General features: G+C 50.9%; 3 protein-coding genes, 4 non-coding genes and 3 pseudogenes across 10 annotated transcripts; 7 read left to right on the plus strand and 3 right to left on the minus strand.

Moving 5' to 3' along the window:
• Positions 1 to 3,375: 3,375 nt before the first annotated feature.
• NCU15140 lies at positions 3,376 to 3,559 on the plus strand. The gene has a single exon. It is a non-coding gene; the product is annotated as a tRNA-Ser (tRNA).
• Positions 3,560 to 4,479: 920 nt separating this feature from the next.
• Positions 4,480 to 5,679, minus strand: NCU04867 (hypothetical protein). The gene is made up of 4 exons (XM_954031.3): positions 5,422 to 5,679; positions 5,224 to 5,348; positions 4,850 to 5,159; positions 4,480 to 4,788 (listed from the first exon to the last, which is right to left on the minus strand). The coding sequence occupies exons 2-4, from the start codon at positions 5,262 to 5,264 to the stop codon at positions 4,765 to 4,767; spliced, it is 375 nt and encodes a 124-aa protein (XP_959124.3). The 5' UTR covers positions 5,265 to 5,348; positions 5,422 to 5,679; the 3' UTR covers positions 4,480 to 4,764.
• Positions 5,680 to 6,045: 366 nt separating this feature from the next.
• NCU15141 lies at positions 6,046 to 6,210 on the plus strand. Its single transcript has one exon. It is a non-coding gene; the product is annotated as a tRNA-Arg (tRNA).
• A 3,137-nt stretch (positions 6,211 to 9,347) lies between these two features.
• NCU15142 lies at positions 9,348 to 9,515 on the plus strand (annotated as a pseudogene). The gene has a single exon. The product of its transcript is annotated as a tRNA-OTHER (tRNA).
• Positions 9,516 to 11,271: 1,756 nt separating this feature from the next.
• On the minus strand, positions 11,272 to 12,416 carry NCU04869 (hypothetical protein). Its single transcript, XM_954033.2, has 3 exons — positions 12,147 to 12,416; positions 11,535 to 11,822; positions 11,272 to 11,411 (listed from the first exon to the last, which is right to left on the minus strand). The coding sequence occupies exons 1-2, from the start codon at positions 12,156 to 12,158 to the stop codon at positions 11,547 to 11,549; spliced, it is 288 nt and encodes a 95-aa protein (XP_959126.2). The 5' UTR covers positions 12,159 to 12,416; the 3' UTR covers positions 11,272 to 11,411; positions 11,535 to 11,546.
• Positions 12,417 to 12,764: 348 nt separating this feature from the next.
• NCU15143 lies at positions 12,765 to 12,918 on the plus strand (annotated as a pseudogene). The gene has a single exon. The product of its transcript is annotated as a tRNA-OTHER (tRNA).
• Positions 12,919 to 14,722: 1,804 nt separating this feature from the next.
• On the plus strand, positions 14,723 to 14,883 carry NCU15144 (annotated as a pseudogene). The gene has a single exon. The product of its transcript is annotated as a tRNA-OTHER (tRNA).
• Positions 14,884 to 15,199: 316 nt separating this feature from the next.
• On the plus strand, positions 15,200 to 15,355 carry NCU15145. The gene has a single exon. It is a non-coding gene; the product is annotated as a tRNA-Glu (tRNA).
• Positions 15,356 to 15,769: 414 nt separating this feature from the next.
• NCU15146 lies at positions 15,770 to 15,860 on the plus strand. The gene has a single exon. It is a non-coding gene; the product is annotated as a tRNA-Gly (tRNA).
• Positions 15,861 to 16,982: 1,122 nt separating this feature from the next.
• NCU04870 (acetyl xylan esterase) lies at positions 16,983 to 17,921 on the minus strand (the record flags this gene model as incomplete). The annotated part of the gene is made up of 1 exon (XM_954034.1): positions 16,983 to 17,921. The coding sequence occupies one exon, from the start codon at positions 17,919 to 17,921 to the stop codon at positions 16,983 to 16,985; it is 939 nt and encodes a 312-aa protein (XP_959127.1).
• Positions 17,922 to 18,023: the final 102 nt, after the last annotated feature.

Here is an 18,023-nt window from a genome sequence, read left to right on the forward strand (position 1 = left end):
TATGTATTGACCTAATTCTACGTACTGTATCTACACTACACTACACTACACTTGCTCGTCCACCGCATCGCCGTTGACTTTATGATATTGCGTGCTCATTGATGCGTACTACTACTACTAGGTGGAGTGACTGCACTCACTGACGGCCATCCGGGGAAGAAGACAATGAATCCGGGGATACCGACCTACTTACCTACCTACTTACCTAAGGTACCTACTAACCTACTGACTATGTGCCCACCCAGCCCAGTGCCGCATGGCTTAGGTTCGACTGTCAGCTGCGAATGGGTAGGTTTTGAATGAGACATGGAAAGCTACCTAGACTTAGGTACCTTAGGTAAGTGTGAACTGAGTGAGGCGGCTGCACACCTCCACTCTCCTTCTCTGTTCAAGTCGTTGCCAGGCACTGTCTCACTTCAGACATCTTTGACATTTTTCACTTTCATACACAAGGCATGGAACATGCCGGTAAACCTACTTGCTACCTAGACTAGGTACAAGGTAGCATACCCTGACCCATTTCCTTCTGGTCTCAAGTCTCAAGCCACCCCCGCTTATTGAGTGTGGTGGTGGTGGTGGTGGTGGTGGTGGTCTCAAACCCCCGTTACTTACCCGTGGTGCTCATTCCGGTCTCCTGCTCCTTACCTGGGCAATCCATGTAGAGGTACCATGTTCTCCTATTTCACCATGTCGTCGTCGGTGAACGCCGGGTCTAGAAGCGAACTTCTTGTCGCTTACTAGGCGTACCGCACATCTACCTACCTCTACACAGAATGTGAACTGTTTAATATGGAAGTCTGAACAGACAATACATATAATGGATGGAACGTGCACCAGACTTCGACCTGCGCTCCCTCTCTTTCTTTCTTATCTGTCTGTCCCGGGTTGTCTGTCTATCTATCTATCTGTCCATCGCTCTTGACGTACGGTTGATATGTACCTCGATATACCCGCCCACTCTCTAGAGGTATGCGATAACCTCCTCCTCACAAGTCGTACACCTCTACACAAATAAAAGTAGGTATAAAAGCTTACCTTCCACTTTCCTTGCTACGACGATCATACAAAAAAAAAAAAAAACAAGCATCAATCAAAACCACAGGAGATCCATTTCCTGTACCACTTGACAGCTACAGGCAGTTCAATACCCAAGGTTAGCTTCACCACCTACCTACCTACTCAAACCTAACACTCAAAAAAAAAAAAAGTTCCAACCGAGTTAACCGAACTTTTTTTTTTTTTTTTTTTTACACCCATGCATGCAAACTAAGGTGTGTGTATGTCCCTCCCTACCTTACCTGTAGGGTACCTAGGGTACCTAGCGTACCTAGGGTATCTACCTAGTCTAGGGTACTACACTACCCCGTCCTGACGATCCGCGGAGGGGTAGCTCCTACCGAGGAACCTTACTCTCGTTACCTCGTACATATCCCTTCCTTCCTTCCCCCCGCGTTCCAAGTCACGACCTAAAAGGGAAGGCGGGTCGGTAGATCTCCATCAATAGACTGTGAGGGGATTCCTTCTTCCCTTGTGATTGATTTCTTTCCATGCCGTGTGTGCAAGTGTGTAAGGGCGTGTGAGTCAACCTGGAAGTCGATCGGGGGGGGCGCGAGAAATAGGGCGAAACATAAGGTACCTAGGTAGGTAGGTAGGTAGGTAGTAAATGACATATGGCCTCTGGTGATTGAGGTTGTGATCTGTGAAAAGTGTGTGTAGATAGGTACCTCTAGTGTCGACAGTCTGCTCGTGAGGAGAACGATTAGCGAAGGTTGATGTATGGTTTAAGGGGATAGATGTCCTGCCTCCCTTACACTGAATCTAAACGCAGATGTCAGCTTTCCCTTTCCCTTAGGTTCTTTTGTTATACCAATGGTCGGCATATATAGGTAGGTAGGATGTACAGCAACAGAGGGGTATTTATGTCTTGCTTGGCTGGCAGGACTACCTATGTTGCAAGATCGAGTGTGGTCTCGAATTAACTAACGCTGATCTCGGAGGTCCGGCAAGCGGCGTGCCCGCCGTCTAGAAAGAACGAGAGATATCGGTGTGACATTGACTGTACAACAGAGGTCCGTCAAGCTTTCCCGCCTAGGGAGAACGAGAGATTGATACCTCTACCTAGGTACCTACATGTACCTACCTAGTACAAACGAAACCAAGAGGGGAGACGAAGGGGGGATAACGGATGTCAATCAGAAACGGGTATATACCTCTAGGTAAGGTAGGTCGTCGCCTTCACGTACTGGTCGTACTGGTGAGACCTGTTGCTGACCATCCCCTGTGACAGAGACGGACCCCTTGAATGTTTGGTACCTACCTACCTAGAGGTAAGTAGGTAGGTACCTTACCTAGAGGTATCCTTGAGACATCCTATCAGGAACATATTCGGTACCTCGACATCCAGCTGATTTCCATGGATGTCTTGTTTTCCGAACCCGCCCTGGCCTTTTTTCTCGTGGGGCTGCGACATTACCTAGGTACCTAGGTAGGCAGCGTCGATTATGTCTCGCCCAATATTTGGCGGATCTCCGTATGCGCGTACCTACCTACCTAGTGACCACGAGGCGCCTGCGGCGGCGGCGGCGGCGGCACACCAGTTGAGGTAAAGAAAGGTAGGTAAGGGCAGACATTGCAAGCCTCGCTAGGTACCTACCGGGCAACGCAAGGCCACCTACCTTCAATGCTTGACAGGGTCAAAGTGGAAGTACGCTACCTATGCGAGTGCGAGTGTGCGGTTGCGAGGGATTTCTTTCGTTATAGTCGCGCAGTCGGTTCATGTTTCGATGATGGGAGGTCAGGAGGATCATTGACGTTGTCACTTCGTTCCGTAGAGGTCTGTTGGAGGTGTGCTTTGGAGGGCGTGCTGCCTTGGAAAGCGTGCGGCTTGGGTCATGGTGATCCAGTCGTGATGGTAGGTACCTATGGAAGCTAGAGTAGGTACCTCTAGGTAGGTAAGGCAAGGTATTGTGGTAAAGACGAGTGTTGATGGAGTCAGTTCGAAGACCGTGCAACACCAGAAACAGGCGACGACTGGACATGATACCTACCTCTACCTAGGTACCTAGGTAGTTTGGCGTGGTAAGCGACTTCACGGACCAAGAACATTACAACCGTTCGCGGGAGGCTTGCAGGTTACCAAGTCCACTCGTCTCAGTCTAGAGGTAGGTACCTACCAGCCGCACGCGCAAGGCAACAAGGCACCTACAGGTAAGCAAGCAGGCACGTCAATACCCCCCAACCCATTATGCACCCCCAGTGCCCGGGCAGTTAACCCCCCCCCCTTCCCCCATCCCACTCCGCCAGGCACCATCCCCTTCTCCAGCGGTATATCTATCACCTCTCCATGCCCCCCTTCCAACAAACAAACAACCACAAGCGCGGTTGGCGTAGTGGTCTAACGCATACACACCGAAAAAGCCACTTTGTGCGAAGGGTGTGAGTTCAATGCCAACCCGAGCACGCAAAAGTCCGAACTGGGGAGGGTGGTGGCGCACCTAAATCACAGACAAAAAAGTGGCACGGAAGTGTAAGAACCCGGGTTCGAATCCCGGACCGCGCATATCTTTTTTCTTTTTTCCTTTTGCTGCCTTGATGTTGAGGCTGGTGATGTTGGTCTTTTTGCGGTGGGTGGTTGTTTGGGGAGGGACTGGGCTGTGGTATGCTGCGTTTAGGCTGGTGGGGACATGTGCTTGGTTGGGAGTGACGAGACGAGACGAGGTCCTGAAAACTTGCAGAGAGAGCAAGATTTGTTCTTTCAAATTGGGATATGCCTAGGTCTTTTTTTCCCGGCTTCTGGTCGTCGGCTGTGCAGAACTGTTTCAGACGAGATGAACTGACACTTGCGTCTCCCGGTTCCAAATCCCCAGATCACCACTGGCAGTATCACAGTCTACCTGGTTCGAATTATCATTGTCAACTGCGGCTAAGGCGGAACATTTGTTGCTGCTTTTGCTTCAGTGAATCCGTTGAGACGTCGAGCTTGCTTTCAATTCTCTACCCCTTTCGATGAACTTTGAATGGCTGAAACCAAAAATGTCTTTGCTTATTTGGTTGGGGAGATTTTACCTCTAGGTATCGAGGCTCCACGATACATGGCAGAGGTATCCTCAAAAACGTTTGAGAAGGATACAGCGGTGGACATTTTGTCTTCTTTGGCTCCTATTGCCTCTCTCCCAATACCTCTAGTCTTCAACTGACAAGAATCTCACTCAAAGTCATGATTCCCTCTCCACTGTACACCAATTGAACTCAGGTTACATATACCTCAACATTGTCAAGTCATCTTTCGCATCACACTTTTCAGGCTTTCACACCCTGGACTTGGAATTCCATGGAGTTGCATGTACGGGATGAACGGCAGAGCCGCAGAAGTGTAATCGTCAACAAGGGCACAGGATTACGGGGAAGCGCATACGATATCTCAGGCATAGGCGGTAGGAACATGGACAAAATCAACCATAGAGGTAGAGGTAAGGTAGTCACAATGAATTGAGAGTTTGCTACTCGTGTATTTGTTCTATGGCTAGAGTAGACGTAGGTACATGTACGTGTTACGCAATCATTCCATTCCCTTCCCTCTTCAACTGACCATAATCTCTGCAGCACGATTCATTGTGATCCAATCATTGATCCAGGGCCAGGAGAATGGACTCGAGTAGTGTCTTCAGTGCGTCTATGAACAACCTGTGGACGATAAGGGAAGCGGTCAACCAGTGATGGCGTGTGCCTGGATCTGATGTAGGTCGCGATGATGCTTGCTTGTTGCTAGCCGATGGCAGAACGGGGGGTCTGCGGCTCCAGCGTCATCGTTAGCAGTGGTTTGGCTCTGAAATTGGGACTGGAATCTTACATTGCGGCACAACAACTCTTGGGGTTTGACCTGCTGCTGCTGTTGTTGGAGCCAAGAAGGGAGAATGACAGGGTCGGTGTAGGACTCGTAAAAGTCCGCGGGAGCGGTAGCCGGCGAGAGCCTCGAGAAGCTGTTCTGTGGTCGAGCGGACCAGGGTTGGGTCTTGTAATTGAAATGAGTACAATTTAAATCCCTTACTGAGAAACAATTGGAGAGAAGGTCCTGGAGAAAGCCAAGGCGACTCGGGACGGCGTTCTTGGGAGAAACAGCGGAGATCTGGGGAGGCGCACGAAACACCCGGGCGCGGACTCTGGTGCAATCAAGCGTCAGTCATCCAAGATCTGGACTTGGGGAACATGATTTACACAACGTACGGATCAAGCGTCCGCCCCCTGAGAAGATTCAATGGCCTCATCAACGCTGACGCTACGCAGAGGTATGGGATGACCGTTTGGTCCCGATCTATCGGTGATAGTGGTCGAGAGAGGTCAACGATGTCCTGCTCATAGGCCAGTTGCTATGGTTAGATCACGGTCGGATGGTTGGTGGTTTGATGAGCAAACAGGACATACCTGAAGTTGCTGGGTACCCTGGAGGGCGCCCGTTGGCGTGCCCAAGCTTCTGAACGGAGGACATGAAGAGGGGGCAGCGCTCTGGTTTGACAGAGATGGCTGCTGCTGCCCCCTCTCCGTCTCGTGTTGTCTCGTCGAGGCGAAGAAGACCAAATCAGGTGGGCCAATGAAGCAGAAGAAGGATTCCGCCGGACCGGACAGTATGTCGATGCCGGTTTTACCACTTGGGTGTAGGTGGCATTGTGTTGAGGGTGAGGTGAGGGGAGCTAAGGGGGTGTGTTGAAGGAAGAGAAAGGGAAGAACACCAGGAGATGACGGGGATTTTAAATGAAGAAGTGCAAGCCTAGCAGGTTCAGCAGACCGAGAGGTCACTTCCGGGGTTTCTAGCCCTACAGGTACAAATCACGTCACCAGCCTTCCAACTATGAACCAAATGGAAGGCGGGGGAACCAGCCACGGGACCTCGAGGAGAAGCTCAACAGAGCAGGAGCAGGCTGTCCCTACCAGGTACCCCTAGGTACACGTACCATGTACATTGTTTCTCTCCCCAGGGCAGCTGTCCGGGCTCCTTCCCTCGCGGTATATGTATCGGGTCTTTGTGCACACCTTCCAACAAGAACCAATGTGCGGTTGGCGCAGTGGTCAGCGCGTTCACCTCCTAAACTGGGACTCCCACTTCAGGATCAACCAAGGAGGGGTGGCAGCCTCCACAGTGACCTACCTACCATAAGGTTGACCTGAAGACCAGCCGGCTGTGAAAGGACCCGAGTTCGAATCTCGGACCGCACACATCTTTTTTCTATTTCCTTTTTTCTTTTGCAACATTGTTGCGGTTTGTTTTATTCTCTGTTTTCACTTGTGATCTCTCCTCTTATCGTGTTTCTACCTCGCTTTGCCTTGTGTGATAGATGGTTCGAGCACCAGCGGTTTGCCAATGACACTTGCTTTTTTCTCGGGTGCTTGCCTTACGAGCCTGCAAGAGATGGTGGGTGAGTTGGAAAGATGTCCACCTTGCTTTACAGGGCTCTGAAGCAGCGAAGGAAACTGTCTCATATCCTAGATGTACCGCCAGAGAGTCTTAAAGTCAGGGTAACAACACCAAGCCGGGATCTCTAAAAAACATGAGCCTCTTGAGAAGGCTCGCAAACATATCTCTTTTCCCCATGTCGATGCTTGAGATGTGCAGTACCTAGAATCTGAACTTTGGCGAGACCAAGGCGACTCGATCATTTCCTGACAACATGAACCACACCTAGGTAGAGACTTTACGTGGACACTCGCACCTTCTGAAACAGAATCGACGAAGAAGACATCCCTGATCTGTCTGTCTACCATCTAGGGGTACTTGAATATATGGAGATGTGACCCTCGCTGTCTAGAGGTACACGGAAAGATGACGACCGCTTTTGGTCTTCTCACCCACACCTACCTCTAGAGGTAACCACCGGAAAAACCATCATCGCAACGTGAACAGCATCGCCCAAAGGCTACAGCACCGTCGGTCACACCCGAAAAGAATCATCAAGCAGAGAACACCTCATCAAGCAAGTGGAAGCCCCAAGGTCGGGTACAAGGAAGTTCGCCTACACCTGGCACTTGTGAACGAGCATAGACCCATCCTCGCAAGCATTCCGAGCTCAATCTGCTACCTAGTTGTGTTGTCTGGTTGTCACACCGTCTGGAAATTATGGGCAGTGGCTGGAAGAATGTTGAAATCCTCGGGAATGTGCTGTAATACCTCTGAAAGCTAGAAGGGGAAAGCTTAAGACTGGAGTGGAAACCTACCTCTAGCAGATCTAGCATCGTGCCTTCCAAACGGTACACGCGAGACATCTGGTTTTCATGTGGGAATTCGTCACAGATTGGTACCCACAAGAGAGACATGAGTGATCATACGAGCACAGAGCTTGAGCGGGCATGGAAGTTCGCAACAATGAGGATCACATCAAGAGTCAAAATCAGGATTTGCGAGGCGAACAAAGTTCAAGTTCGTGTCAAAGTGAACGGAATAAGCGACTGGAACACAAGAACAAAAACCCCAAACCCTAAACTATGAGTGAATGGTTTGCTTGTCGAAGGAAAAACCGCACGAAAGTTGTCCTCCCTCCTCTCTCCACTCCCCCGCCCCCCCTCCGGAAGATCTCTTCTTCCTTCCAGCCCTTTCCCCCCAAACAACACGCCTCCAGCTCGGACTGGGCAAAGCCAAAGTGACCAGCTTTATGTACGCGTCGTACGGGCCCAGAATGTCTGGACGCGCCACGAAGCGGAATCTCGTCGCTGTCTTGGTCGGGTTCTCGGCGCGGGAACGGTCTTAGGCGCGGGGAGCGCCGGGGGGCTGTAACGAAACAAACGCGTTAGTGATCGAGTTGCAAAAGAAGTGCAGGTGTTACAGGGAGGGAAAGAGAGTGTATGGGATATGTTGAGTGAATGAGAAGTGGAAATCAGAAGTGTACACTAGTAGAGGCACTCACGAAATGCATTTTCTTTTCTCCATATCCTGCCCCCGCGGCACTCCCATCTCTCAAATGTCGAAATGCTTTAGCGGAGCATCATCGCTCTCTTGGTTGGGTTTTCGGCGCGAGAACAATCTTAGGCGCGGGGAGCGCCGGGGAGCTGTGACGGGACAAATGCATTAGTGACCGAGTTGGAACAAAACCAGATGAAACGTGTTACGGGATGAAGAAGAGTGCATAGGATGGAGTGTATAAGACTGGAAGACAGAAGTGTACAGGGAGAGGTACTCACGAGATGCATTTTCTCTCTCCATGTTTTGCCCCCCGCGGCGCTCCCCTCTCTCCTTAACGACGTGGAGTACGTCGATAAGATGATGGCGGTGATGCAGGTTTGAGCATGTCGTTGACCTGGTTGTTGTGGTGTGAGGTTGAAGAGAGAAGTGACAAGGCGTGAAGGTGTGAGGAAAAGGAGAAGAAATGTTTTCTCAGCGTCGAGGATTGGGAAGCTTTATACCTCCCCAGAGGCAGGTAAGTAAGGAGTGCAAATTTGGACAACTGTCAGACAGTTCAAGCTGGAAGACATGACGGAAGAAAAGATTGCCATTGGCAACATGAAGACAGGAGGAAAGCGGGCAGACTGAACGGAAAGACTTGGGCTGGCAGAAACGACAAGATCAAAAGATCAGCAGACGGAGGGACCGAGGTTGCCAGGCTTCCCAAGCCAAAGTGGCACGTTTTCCAGAGGGGCGGTCACCAGACCCATAGAGGTACCTCATGTTCAAAGGGCAAGAGCAAAATACATCCACATCACAAGACTCCTAGGACACACGGCGGGACCGAAACTATCAGACTCCCCGCTCTCAAGATTGCCCGTCTTCCAGAAAAGGGAAGTAACTACATGACTGCCAGCACGAGAGCCACAGTCACTCATTGATGTTGTGCGTGTCTGCTGTCTTTCTTCCTCCCTCCTTCCCTCTCAAGTGGAAGTCTTCCGGGTTCGGTTGTCTTGTCCTTCTTCCTCTGCTAGCCGAACGGCTGATTGTCATACGACAGGAGGGGACAGAAGCTGGCAATGTAAATGGAAGGAAAGACTCCCATGTACTGATAGAAAGGGCAAGTGGATAGACGACGGTACCGAAGCTTCTCGGGCTCTCAGCTCACCGAAGCTTGGCTGCCTTCCAGAGCAGTCACAAGATAACCCAAGTCGCGGCCAGCAGCAACAGCAACAGGTGTACGTACCTCTACCTACCTCCTGCCCTCCTTCCACTCCTTCCCTCCCAACTCCCAACGAAGTGTCAACCCGCCCACTCGCCCCCGCTGCCTTCTGCTCCATCTGGACCCCCCGCCTCTGCCTGCCAGATCCCGTAACTTCCCTTCCACGTCACTTTCCTGCCCCCTCAGGCCCGAGTCCCTCCACTTCCAGCAGATAAGGTACCTCTTCGAGCCCCAATCCCAACAAAAAAAGGAACACAACCGCGGTTGGCGTAGTGGTATAACGCGTCACTCGATTCAAGTATTCGGGTTGAAATCCCCGACGAACCACAGTTGAAAGACCGGCGAGTTTCAGAGGGCAGCACCAGCTACGATAGGTATTGAGGAATCCCTTAGTGAAGATCCCGGGTTCGAATCCCGGACCGCGCATTTCTGTTTTTTTTTTTCTTGTCTTCTTTCTTGTTCTTTCATGTCTCGACCCTCAGTCCCTCTCTGCTCTTTTGTCTCTGTTGTGATGGTCTGTCGGATGAAGATCGTCGCGATTCTCGACCAGCATCCGTATAGGGTGGTGAGACCTAATTTTTGCCCTTCAAGGATTTCTCCTAGAGGTATTAGAATTTCATTGGAAGACTGAGAAGACATGTAGCAGCCATTAATTTTGCAGTGTGCCATTCTGTAGAGGTGAAAACTCTCGCTATCACTTTCCATTGCCATGAATCGAGCCGGTTCGAGTCATTTCGCCTGATACCATCCGATGTTTCCATAGATCTACCTTAGAGGTACCTTATCTTCAACGCACACGCCGATATCAAAAAAAGAGGCAGAGAAACCTGCATGAAGCTCTCACAGTGAAGCTACCGAAGCGGGAAACCCTAAGCTGCAACATGCCTTGTTTGGGAGACAATACGTATAAAGAAAACAAGAATTGTTTTTCAAACATTGATTGTCTATCAAACATTGATTGTCTCTTAAGCCCCTAGAAGTCAAAAGTATAGGGTAGAACCTTCTATACTATACCTACCTTATTTTGAATAGTAGCCTTCTGAAAGCCTAAAGGTAGTACTAAGGTAAAGGCCAGTATTTAAATTGGCTTTAGAAAATCTTCCGGAATAACTTCAAAAAGTTGGCTACGAACAGGAATCGAACAGAGGTCAAGAGTAAGAATAAAAATGAAGAACTACTTCATTAAGGTAACCACTTGGCCACTGAGCTAATTGGTTATTTCTGGAAGAAAAAGCTGGTTCTTTCCGTTAATAAAGGGGGCGTTAAGTATCAAGGGGAAGGTAGGACTTTGAGACTTTGAGAATTTCGAAATTCGGACCCGACCCGGCTCCAAAACCAAGGACACTGTATTATAGCGCTTACCCCCTATAAGAAACATGCATTGTTTTTTAAACATTAATTGTGGTTATTGCCCAGCAACCACAATGCATGTCTGGAAACAGATTTTCCCACTACGGTACCTCTAGGCAGATGCTCAGAGGTATAAACAGAGGTTTCACCAGTCCAAAGTGCTTGAAACTTTTCTCTTGGACGATGTTAACGAATACGGAGTTCACGAAGGGGAAGATATACAAGAGAGACTTGGTCAAACTAGAACAACATCGGGTAGGGCGAAGAGTCAACATAGAGGTATCATGTATTACCAGGTACCAAGAGCTCATGCGTGCAAGAATACAAAGACTACAATTTGCTTGAACACTCTAATCTCTACCTAGATGTACCTCCGATCTTTACCACCTCCCTTCAACAATGAAGCAATGAAGCAATAAAACAAGGTTAGGAACCCGGCGGAAGATACGGTCCAGCTCCTCCAGTGAGCCGTCCTTCAGTCGCGCTCCGACAGACGCCATATTACAGGGCCAGGCCAGCGGACACCTATCACTACAACTGGTCAGCATTTCCCATCGTACTACAACCACAGAAGAAGAAGACGGGACATTGTATACCTTGCTGGCGGCGACTTCCAGGGTTGGACGCCTCGAAGGTCGCCGGCAGGGGAACCGTTGGAACCGCTGCTCATTTTTCCACCCTGCTGACAAGAAAGTTATCGCTAGCCTCGGCGGCGGGAACACCATCATAGACGGGATGTGCCCGCGGCATGTACGTGGTGGGAGGCGAACACGGCTGGTATGGCGTAGGAGCTCCGGCTCGCCGGCGGTCTATTAGAAGCTCTCATGCTTCTGAGAGCAGGTTTTGGCGAGTTCGGCCTCTGGGGCAACGTACCCGGTAACGTGCCGGTACGACTGTCACTTCAGTGGCAGCCCAACTGGCAGTCCTGTGCTATGCTGTTGGAAGCATCGCGGCCCTGACGTTGTAGGAATTCTAAGATTTGAGTGTCAGATGTCTGAGGTGTTAAAATGTGGTTTTTCTCAGACTTTGAAGAAGAGAAGGCGAAGAGGTATCCACGCACAAAGGTCAAGAAAGTGAAAGGAAAGTGATACTTACGCTATATGTTCTTTACGGGCGAGGAAGCCCCTTGGGCTTGGGGGTGCTAGTCACATAAACTTGGAGGGCGGCTTGTCGGATGACCGCATAGGCTGGGGGAGGAAAGGGGCCCGGGGTACGGGAAGTCTGGTGCTGAGGCCGCCGGGTGGTGACCACCGCATGGATCGCGGTGTCCGCGGTGGAAGCCTGAGCCGAGTGAGGGAAGAGACCGGGACAGGTGTTGCTGGTGGTGTGATGCTGCTTCGTTTGCTCGTCGCGAGCTTCTTGCTGCTGCTGCTGCTCCTTCTGCTGTTGCTGTCAGTTGAGATTTTTGGATGGAGTTATGGTGCGTTCAACCTGAAAAGTGAAACAAAGCGCCCCCCTGGGATTGCCACACGGTGGTGGCGATGCAGGTTTCTTTCAAGGAGCTGGACATCTTGTGGAAAGAGGATTTGTGGGTGATAGAATTGATCTTGTGCGGAAGAAAATGGTGATTTCCAACAGAAGAAGAATCAACGTGAGGGATGGCAAGGATGGAAGATGATCTGAGATTGCCTCACGGTCGCGTGGTGTTGTGGAAGGAAGACGCGGAAACCGCTGTCAAAAGGAAAGGAAGTTGAACTGAAGACTTACCGGCGAAGACATCTTGTGATGGTTGTGGAAGAGATGGAAGGTTTGGAGCTTGTTCTTGCGCAGATCTTGGTGTGATGAGCGAGGACTTGTGTTGGTGGTGATTGTGGAAGAAGTGAAGGAGGAAGGAAAACGAAGAAAGTGGGAGCAAGAAGAAGGGGCTTTCAAAACCCTTGCCGGGATGAGACTCACAACCCGCTTCAGCCTGCCACTCCGGCTGTCAGATTATTCTGAGCGTGCAGTACCACGTGACGTTGGAACAATGGAAGTGAGAATGCTTGACTTGATTGAAGAAGAAGAAAAAGGAAGGAAAGTTGAGAATGGATGAGAAGCTTCTTATATACACGAGTTTGGATCGAAAATATGCAATGCTAGAAATATTGCTGCATATTTTATGCTGCATATCTCGGATATCCAACACCGGCACCGGGTAACAGCACGGCTGCCTGCCAGATTCTGGTTGTTCAAAGTTTCTGCAAAATCATGTGGGCAGGTGGCCAGACTCGAAGGAGAAGAGGCAAGGAACGAGCAGTAAGATGGCGGCGCTGCCAGGTCTCTGAGGCTGGCAGAGGTGGTACGTACCATATAGGTCTGCCGTCTGTGCCTTTACTTCAACAAAAAGTGCGGTTGGCGTAGTGGTCAGCGCATCCACCATCTTCGAAAAAGGACCATGCGGGTTGAAATCCCCGCCGAACCACTTTCAAAGACCGATTTTGGGGGAAAAATGGCCGCAACAAGGATGTGGAAGACCCAGGTTCGATTCCTGGACCGCGCAACAATCTTTTTGGTCTTTTTCTGCGGGTTTGCATGTATCCGTAGAGGCATTCAAAACGACCCTGCCCTGAGATGAGCTCAACAACACCCTGGATGGACATGTTCATTTGATTCGAGGTAGAAGCAGCCATCCTCGTGCACTACCCCTCGTCTCGTCACTTGAGAAATTTGTACCTATAACTACCTAGAGGAACTCAAAGTCTCATAAGAAGAGCCAACAAGATCATGCTGCGCTGAGAAAGAAAAAGAACCTCAGTCAAGACACTCCTTCAGATCTCAGCACCTTTCTCCAGCCTGGTCACCAGAAGGTCCAAGACTCAACGCGTCACCGTTCCGCAGCGCCCGCCAACTGTCCCAGCAACTGAACACCCTCTCATCCGAAGTCCAGCCGACCACCCCAAGCCGTAACTCCAGAAATTTCAGAACCTGCGCCAGGTACCAAGTACCCCGCTACCTCTGCCTTACCCTTCCCTCTTCATTCTCATACCCGACAGACAGGCTCCAGGTAGTACAAGTACTAGGTTCTTGGTCCCGTCCATCAACAAATACAAGCGCGGTTAGTGTAGTGGTCTAACACGTCCACACAGCAACCCACGGCCCGGGCCCCTCTCCAGACATCCCCATGAGGCTCTGGGTTCGATTGCATGGTCTGGCGTTTGGCGTCCTTTGCATTTTCTTGGTCTCTTCTTGGAAATTCTTTGTGCGTTGAATTCTGGTTCCGATGTTCTCTTCCCCAACAACAAAATATTCATATCATACAACCTGTCACCCGAGAAGAGGGATAGATTTCTGGAGACTGCAGGTGGTTACCGGGCCGTGGACCTGATCTTGTGGAAAATCCTAGGTTCGAATCCTAGACTGCGCATCACATTTTTTTTGAACTCTTTTTTTGGTGGTGAGAACTTTGTGATGTGATGTTTGCTCTTTGTTTCGCCGCTACGGAGAGCTTTGCACTTGCATTTCTTATCATGTTGCTTCCAAACCTCCAGCGAGAATGGTTCAAGATGCTTACAACATGTTCAATTCGTAGACTGTCTCTTGTTGAAGTCAACGATCTGCGGATGGTGAAGTTGGGAATGAGACCGCAGTTGAGGGCATCATCGGTGTGGTACCATGGATGAATGAGTGAACAAGTGGCTTTGCTGTTACACCCGCATCGCTCGAGTTCCATTCCACTTGTTGACTAGGTTCTTTGTTGGGTGTCTTCCAAGAATCACGAACGTTTTGTTCAATAACTGTACCTGCATGCAGTCATAGCAGCGGGAATGCAACGCAGGGGACGTGGCGACCTGCGCAGTGGGTATCGGGAGCAACATCAACGTCATGACAAGGGCGCATAAACTCCGATGCAGTGATGACATTAGACGCTGCATAAGACATATATGACTTTGACTCCTTGCGACATCTGTCTCCGGTCGAATTCCTGATGGCATTTGTTTTGCCTCCTATGACTTCGTGATAATCTCGCCGAGGCCATAGTCTAGGTAGTGCCGTGCTGCGGTGCCGATAGCTTTCGTAGAGGTATTGGATGGGAGCACTTGCTTTGCGGGTGAACGTTGTAGAAAAGAGGAAACGAGAGAAAGGAAAGAGCCAGCACAAGTCACCCACATCGCGTCATTCCCACGCTCTGCTACTGAAACGTCATGTACGGGTATTCGCAGCTGGCAGTTCATGACGGCGGTGTGCCCAGACAGAACATACCTAAGGTACCTCAAGGGGTGGCAGCAAGTGAACCTCAGGGACCTTGACACGAGGTATATGTAGAGGTAGTAGGTCTTGGAATACAAGATACAACAAGAAACAAAGCGCGATTGGCGTAGTGGTTAACGCGTCCACCATCTCATGCTGACCATGCGGGTTGAAATCTCCGCCGAATCACTTGGAAAGACCGAGATTGAGGGTACGTAGAGGTAGGTATAGTTCATAAGACTGGTGGAAGACCCAGGTTCGACTCCTGGATTGCGCATTTCCTTTTTTTGTGTTTTTATCTTGCCTTTTTGTCTGGCGATGATGGTGCGGTGGCGATGAAAGGTGGTTTTGGGAAGTGGGAGTGGAGTGTAACATGAGGGGGGGACTTGGTTGCAGGTGAGCTCAGTGCCCGAAGGAAAGAGGAAGGAAGATGTATTGTAGGGAAAGAGCCTGGCATTCACGGAATGAAATTGGGAGACAGTGTGCGGATTCGACTGGCCATGTGCAGCAAGTGCAAGATGGGCAGGAACCTCGAGTGTGTACACTGGGGTTTACGTATCAGGTCTTTGTGCTCACAGCTCAACAAGAAAGAAGCGCAGTTGGCGTAGCGGTCAACGCGTTCACCACTCAGTGTACAGGCTGTCTGGGTTGAAATCCCCGGCGAACCACTGTCAAAGACCGACTCTGGGGGGGCATGGGCATATATGAGCAAATGGTGAAAGACCCAGGTTCGATTCCTGGACTGCGCATTCCCTTTTTCCCTTTCTTTCTTTTTGCCTCCTAATAGATGGTGTCTTCATGATGGTAATTGCGGACTCGTGTCTCACTTGCAAGTTGCAGAGGAACTTCAAACTCTGATCTATCTCCCTGGACAGGCCATCACAGTTCACCTGGGCACGAGTTGGAAGGAAGCTGGACCAAAAAGACACGCAAATAGACTTGGTCAAGAACCTTGGACCGTCAACACAGCTCTCCGGCCCTTAGCAGCTGGCACCACCTCACCAAGACCATTGCCCCGGCCGGCACCAGCAGCCCGAGACCGACCAGTTGACATCCACGACAGCAATTGAACACAAGCAAGCACAGACGCGCCAGCCCAACCTTCACACGGCGGAATATAGGAACCCATGTCAGACCTCAGTACCAACAAGTCATCAGAAAAAGTTAGAGTGGAGTAGTAGTTTAACTCGCTGCCCTCCCAAACTCGTGTTTGGAGTTGCGGCAGAGACTCGGGTGCGAATCCCGGCTCTAGCACATTCTTTTTGTGTCTTTTCCTGTTTTTGGCTCGATGCAGACAGAGTGCACAAACTTCCTTTTTTCTTCTGAGCTTTTACTTGCGTTGATGATGACTTTTTCGACCGGTTGAAGGTTGAAACGTGGTGAAGAGAAAGGGCTGCTGCGGTGGGAGCAGCCTGGATCCGGAGACAAGGAAGACACGGCTAGAACCTGACGGAAAAGATGAACTGCCTCTGGAACTGGGCCGCCAACCACCTTCCAACTCACAGCCTTCCGTGTTTCTTCTACTGCGGGACAGCCAGTAAACCGTCGCAGAGTCAGGTGGAGGCGCAAGTTTCTGGCCTATCCGCCCGACAGCCCTCTGTTAGAAGTCTGGTTGCACTGTGGAATCACTTCCGTGACACTCGGCAATCACGACGGCGATATCAACGAACATGCAACCAAAACAACCGAAACAAATCATCCTTTACTCTAGTATTGCCCCACGTTGGCTTTACTTGACTTCAGTTCGTAAAGTTTGGCCAGAAGTTGCCCGAAACGTCTTTATCCTACCGGGAATTCACCTTGAAACAGATCCATCTGGAGATCTCTTCGACGCTCCATCACCGTCGCAGCGGCATCGAAAAACCGACGCGTTCAACATCCGAACACCACTCCCTCACTAGCCTTTTCACTCTTCTATCAACCGACTGGTGCTTGGATGACACTTGACGAACAAGGGGGTTACTCTACTACACGGACGGGTTCCACATGTCAACAAATTCCCGACGCGACATAGCACAACAAGAAGAGAGCCTTAGTCGGACTGAACCATGGATGCAATGGCACAAGAGCAAGAGATGTGACAACTACACACGACTGAGTCTTTGTCCGAGTCCCGACCAGATGGTGAAGCAGTAGAGGTAGTGACCCCCAGTGCTCTCAAACACCCGATCTCTTTACCACTTTACTCTCATTGGGCTTGCTCGCCATCGTTACATGCTAACTTTGAGTCATCCGCAACAGTTTTCACCAAGGGGCTGACGGTTCTACAGCCTCTTCTCCGATACCGACCCCAGACACTCGACCACATCTCGCCCACCGAAACCCTCTTCCACATCCCAACCGACCGATCCTCCCTCTCCATACCTCGGGAATCCCCTACAGCCCAAAGAACTTCATATCATCACTCCCCCGAATCGGCACCGAATGCCCAACCCCCCGCGCATACACGCCCACCAGCTTTCCCTCTCCCCACGTATACGTCGTATACCCACCCTGCGGCACGTTATCCTGCGTCGTATCCGGCTTCTGATAATCAAACCCAAACACGCCCGCCCACTGCTTGATCGTCTCATTATAATTGTTCGCATTCAGCGTGGTATCCGCACTCCCATGGTATATCTCCATCTTGGGTCTCGCCCCGTCATAGCCCGGATACATATCACGCACCACCTTCGCCCACACCTGGGGCGTTCCGTGGACTTGGCCATTGGCGCAACTACTGTTCCACGCATTCGTCCCGCCTGCTTGCGAGTAAAAGCATCCGGCTGGAACGCCACTGTACACAATCCCCGCCGCGAACAAAGCAGGGTAAGTGGCGGCCATGACGTTGGTCATCATGGCGCCTGACGAGGAACCCGTCACGAATACCTTAGTGGCGTCGCCGTTGTAGGTCTTGAGGGTGTATTCGACCATGTTGGCGATGGAGTTGCTGTTGCCGCCGCCGTTGTGCGTCAAGGTGGCATGGGAGGAGACATCCCAGCAGGTGCCGGAGTAGGGGGATTCGGGGTAGATGACGATGAAACCCTTTTGGTCGGCGAGACGGGCGTAGGGCGAGTTGGTGTAGTATGCTTGGGCGGTGCCGGTGCAGTAGTGGATGGCGACGATGATGGGTGGCGAGGCGGCGAGGTTGTCGGGGACGTAGATGTACATTTTGGCGTTGGAGGGGTTGGAGCCGAAGTTGGAGATATGACGGAGGGAAGCGGCGGGGGCGCGTTTGTGGTCGAGGGGTGTGGAGGGGGTGATGAGGTCGTCGAAGACGGGGTGGGCGGTGGTGAGGGTAGCCAAGAGGGCCGTGGCGAGGGAGAGGAGCTTCATTTTGGTGTGGCCTGGTGGGGAGAAGGTGTTGGGGAGGGATGATGGTTGGAGAGTCGAGTGTCTTTGTCAATGGGGGAGGATGGACTGCGGTTTAAGAGGATG

This window comes from Neurospora crassa, linkage group IV, assembly GCF_000182925.2.
Source record: "Neurospora crassa OR74A linkage group IV, whole genome shotgun sequence".
Lineage (NCBI taxonomy): Eukaryota > Fungi > Ascomycota > Sordariomycetes > Sordariales > Sordariaceae > Neurospora > Neurospora crassa.

Bases quoted from the DNA above. Each gene is read 5' to 3' on its own strand.
- NCU04867 (XM_954031.3), bottom strand. From the start codon at position 5,264: ATGAGGCCATTGAATCTTCTCAGGGGGCGGACGCTTGATCC. The intron at 5,160-5,223 runs GTACGTTGTGTA...TGATTGCACCAG, and splicing joins AGGGGGCGGACGCTTGATCC to AGTCCGCGCCCGGGTGTTTC. The intron at 4,789-4,849 runs GTAAGATTCCAG...CTGGAGCCGCAG, and splicing joins AAGAGTTGTTGTGCCGCAAT to ACCCCCCGTTCTGCCATCGG.